General features: G+C 45.7%; 1 protein-coding gene across 1 annotated transcript in view; it reads right to left on the bottom strand.

The window, feature by feature from the left end:
* Positions 1-2,589: 2,589 nt before the first annotated feature.
* The window catches only part of LOC119413119 (synuclein, alpha interacting protein), an 8,268-nt gene continuing 5,979 nt past the window's right edge, over positions 2,590-4,878 (bottom strand). The window contains exon 11 of the mRNA XM_037680135.1: positions 2,590-4,146. Within this exon, the coding sequence (XP_037536063.1) occupies positions 3,182-4,146 (965 nt within the window). The 3' untranslated portion in view covers positions 2,590-3,181. The remainder of the gene's footprint in view (positions 4,147-4,878) is intronic.

Genomic DNA, 4,878 nt, shown 5'->3' with positions numbered 1-4,878 from the left:
TAGTTTGTCCATCAGGGTTTGGGGGATCATGGTGTTGAAGGCGGATGTGAAGTCCACAAAGATCATACGGACGTAGGAGTTCTTCTGCTCCAGGTGGTTGAGTGAAGTGTGGACCACAGAGGAGATGGCATCCTCTGTTGATCGGTTCTTACGGTATGTGTACTGGTGAGGGTCCTCGTTAAAACAGAAAGGTGGATTTAATGTCAGTAATAAGGTGGAAGAACTAAACCTTTATGGATTATGCTGGATTAAAATGACAGAAGGATGAGAATTAGATAAACTGCCAGAAAAATAGAGACATCACTTCAAATAAAAATCCAGAAATAAAGTTTATTTTAGTCATCATGACAGCTGAAATAACAGAAACTACCTGTTGCTGGTTGTAGAAACAATCTGAGCTCATATCAGCCAGTACAAACAAACCAACATGTTTTTTCTCTCTGTGATCATCTGAAGGCAGAGTTTAGTTCATCATCTCTTCGTCCATCTGAGGGGGGTTAATGATGAAGGTTCAGGTTGGACTTCTGGGGGCGAGTTGAAGGAGCGACACTTTCATAAACTAAACTTGATTTGTTTGACAAGAATAAAAATAGAAGTTCTAGACCAGGACTGTTCGACTAAACTGCTCAAGGGCCGGACATCCAGCAACTGAAGTCTTTCTGTAAATAACCATCTGTTGTTGTACACCTGGATTATTGAGCATGGACTTTGTTGTTAACCATCTGTTAACTTTTAAATTTGTTTTGTTGCATTGAATCATAAATGCAATAAATCCAAACCCAGAACACCAAAAAAATAATAATTATGAACCCATTGTGGGCCGGTCCGAAGTTTGGCCCATGAGCCACCAGTTGAATAGTCCTGTTCTAGAGGGAAAAGTGCCTGAAAACATAAAGATCGTGGAAGTAAAACACGACTAAATATTACCTCTGATCATTACTTGAATTATTTATGTGCTGCTGCTCTGATGGAGAAAGACGCTTCTTTAACCTGAGCTGAAACATGAAGCTGTAGCTACAACAAAACGTTTGTTTTTCGGCTGTTTGAAACGTGTCATCGGGCCAAACTGAAAACCCAACCGGAGCGTCAGATTTCAGCCTCCGTCGTCTGATTCAAACCTGCTAAAAGAGTAAAAAAGTCTAAAGCCTCGGTCGAAGGTGCTTCTTTAAACCTCCCCGTCTGAAAATACTGCATAGATACAAAACACAGAGCAGAGCGTAGAGATTTAAATATATATACAGTGTTTTAAGGTCTGCTGTGCACAAGATTCAAGGAGAAACACAAAGAGCGCTGCGGCAGCACGAGCTAAAACAGGTTTTAGCTGTTTTTAATCCTTCACACAGCTGAAAATAATCCGCTGAGGACAGAGGACACCAGGAGCTGAAATAAAGTCAGACTTTCTGCAGCTTCCACTTTAGATCCACACAAGCTGGAGCTCAGCCTAACCCGAGTGTTTCTGGTCTGTGGGAGGAAGAACCCCCCCCCCCCAGCTGCGAGTCAGAGCGACATGAACGTCTCCATGTGTCCCTGTGAAGGACTGGACACCTGTCCAGGTGTCCCCGTCTCTCAGAGACTGCCGGACACCAGCGGCTCTGAAAGGAGACGATGGATGGAAGTTTTGATTCGAGTCATTTTATGGGATGCACGAGCGTTTCCCCCTCAACGAGCTTATTATTTTTATTTGGTTGGTCTTAAAAGGAGAACCTTTTTTTTTAGCTCTGCTGCTTTTAGAGCAACTGAACTTCGTGGCTAAAGACACGTTGTGCGCGGGACTTTCTCGGGCTCCGCCCACCAGGGAGCAGCATTACGTGGACAACGTTTTATTCATCGTTTCAGCCTCGGAGCCACGTGAGAAAATCCTTAAACTACTGAAAACTCCTCGTGTTAAAACTGTAGTTTATGCAGGCTGAACTCCCATGCAAATCACTCTCCCTCCTGAGGGTCTTTCATGCAAACTTGGAACTAGGCCTGTCACAATAACACATTTTGCTGGGTGATTAATTGTCTCAGAAATTAATGCGATAAATGATAATATTGTTTGAAATTTGACAATAATTATTAGCTATTGTCAAATTTAAGAAGAAATGTTGGTTAATTGTTGTGTGTAGTACCTTTTTCAACCGCCGGATGGCAGTATAAGACAGTTTGAACCGAAGGATGGATAGTGAGGGAGTGAGCAGCGTGTCTCTTTAAGAAAAATGGGAGGGAGGCCCCTTGACGTGACATGAGCCGTCTCTTCTGTTCTCAAAATGGAGGACGCTCGGTGTGGTTTGAGCTCTTTAGCATAACATTGTTTATAAAAAAGCTTTTAATAAAAATAAAAAAAATCAGTAAACAAGTTCTCAGCTTCTTTTTACAACGAAAAACAACTTTTTATACAAAGGCACGAGTTTCAACCGTGAATTTTGGAGCTTCGACAAGACGGAGGTTTTCTTTCCCAAGGTCAGCCTGTTAGCTCGTAGCTTAGCTTCTCAGCTTAGCTGCTTTTATCGATTCAAAAACACGACTGTGGACGGTTCAAACAGATTTTAAAGAGAAAGGAGAAAGGGAGGGGTCAGTGAAGAACATCGGAGTTGAGCCTTTTTCATCCAGTGTCTTCAGTAGAAAGAGAGACACGAAGAAACAATAAAGCTGATGAATGAAAATGAGGCTGATCATTTCCATTTATCATGAGATTAATTGATTAATTGATTTATCGCGACAGGTCTAGTTGGAAGTGATGAAGAAATCTTAAAAGAAAAAGAAGCTGAAATGTTAAATAATGCTAAATAATAAAATGCTGGTCTCCTCGTGTCTTTGACAGACCTGAACACGTCTGGACTCGTTGCGTTTTGTCGACGTTCCTCAGGAAGAATCATGTGCACGTGTTCGTTCAGACTCCTGGAGTCCAAACGTCACAGGAAGGTGAACAAAAAGGGACATTCTGGTGAGTTCCTTCATGTTTTGTGAATTTATCGTGAAACGTTTCTCTTACGTTGTTGTGATTTTTCCCCGACTTGCTCTGGAAAAGACTTAAATGGATTTCTGACTTTTAGGAACCTGAGAACTGAAACAAGAACTTAAAGTTGAGGGAAAGTTCTGACCCAAGTGAAGACGACGTTGGAACAGATTTGAAGCAGGTTCTGGTGCTCTCTGCCTGGTAGTCGTGACTTTTCTCTGCTGCTCAGAAGGCACCGGCTGGTTAAACGTTACTGACTTTGCTCTTGCCTCTGGCTCCGCCCCCTGGGCTGTTTTTACTCTCGGACTTCCTGCCAGGTGAGTTCTGACAGGGGGGCGGTTTCACGCCGGACCCTGAATGGCCGCTGCTGTTGTTGTTGTGGTTCGAGTTCCCGCTCAGCGTCTCCATGATGGAGCGGAACGTTCCGAACGGCCTCCTGCCCTCGGAGCCCCCGCTCGGAGTCCGGTCCTTCCCCGGGGGGGCTCTGCCCGGTTCTGCCTCCTGGCTGGAGCTCTTGTGGACCTGCTCGTCGAAGGTGACCCTCAGTTTCAGGGTCTGGGACGTCTTCCTGCGGGACGAGGGGGACTTCAGGGCGCTCTTGGGGCTGGTTGCGACCTTCTGTCCGTCGGCGGGGGTCTCCGGGGTTTTGTCTGCAGCCTCGGGGTCGCTGGATGTGGGGGAGGGGTTGTAACCGATGCTGTCCACCGACTTGGACCCGCTGAGAGAAAAGGCCTGCTTCTTCTCAGCTGAGGAGGACGAGGTGGGGAGGCGCTTCTTCATCATCACATGGAGGTGGTTTGATACTGGCTCCTCCTCTGTGATTGGCAGGTGGGACGGCCTATCAGGGCGCAGAGTGTTTTGGGGCGGAGCTCCCTGGTTTTTGCCCTCCTCAGGTGGATAACTGTCTGAATCCGACTCACTCAGCGAGCGCTGCATGATCTGTTTGAGTCTCGCCAGTTTCAGCTCCCTCCGCTCCAACAGCCCTGTTCTGTGGCCCCCGGGGGCCCCGGGCCCCTCTCTGCTCTGCCCAGGAGGGAGTCTGTCTCTGGGACAGACCAGCTCAGACGTGTCCTTCCCCAGGAGCTGCCGCAGCACCGAGTCGGGCCCCACCCCACCCTGACGGACCAACCACTGACCGTCTGCGGGAGTCCCCTCCGCCGTCAGCATCATCTCTGACCACGCCTCCACCGAGGGCTGATGGGAGCTGGAGTCCAGAGACAGAAAAACATTTAATCCTTGAACACCAAATTCAACAGCACGCAGGTAATCTGATAATATTTAAAATAAACATCAGCTGAGGGACGGCTGAAACTGAGGGGTCAAAGCTAAAACAAGCTGACATGAGCTGAACACAAGCTAAAGGCTAAACTCAGCAGAACACAAGTTAAAAACATAGGCTGCAAAACAGATGCTAAAGCCAGTATTCAGGAAACGGCAGCTAAAAGAGCATAACTAGCTAAAATCTAAAAGAAGGAGAATGACAGCTAAAAGCAGAACAGTAGCTAAAAGCTAACAGTAGCAAAAGAAGACAAACAAAGCTAGAGTCTCAGGGCAGGTCCTAGAAAACATCGTGTTGAAGGAAGTCAAGCAGCCTCCGTGTATTTCTACAGTCAATTTAATTTTAATTAGTTAAATATGTTGAAAAGTTTAAATGTTGCTAAAACCACAAGTCGCGGCATCAACAAACAAATAATAAAAATAAATAACAGAAGTTAAAAAAAGACGTTCGGAAAACATTGAGTCACTGTTCAGACTTAAAAAAAGAATTTTATTTAAAAACATTTAACTATAAAACATGAGGAACAAGAGACCCTCAGTTGACAGGCGTGTGTGTGTGTGTGGTTCTGATGTGTGTGTGTGGTTCTGATGTGTGTGTGGTTCTGATGTGTGTGTGGTTCTGATGTGTGTGTGTGTGGTTCTGATGTGTGTGTGGTTCTGAT

The sequence above is a fragment of the Nematolebias whitei genome, chromosome 8, assembly GCF_014905685.2.
Source record: "Nematolebias whitei isolate Nwh7 chromosome 8, NemWhi1, whole genome shotgun sequence".
Taxonomy (NCBI): domain Eukaryota; kingdom Metazoa; phylum Chordata; class Actinopteri; order Cyprinodontiformes; family Rivulidae; genus Nematolebias; species Nematolebias whitei.
This window is presented reverse-complemented; position numbering and strand designations above follow the sequence as displayed.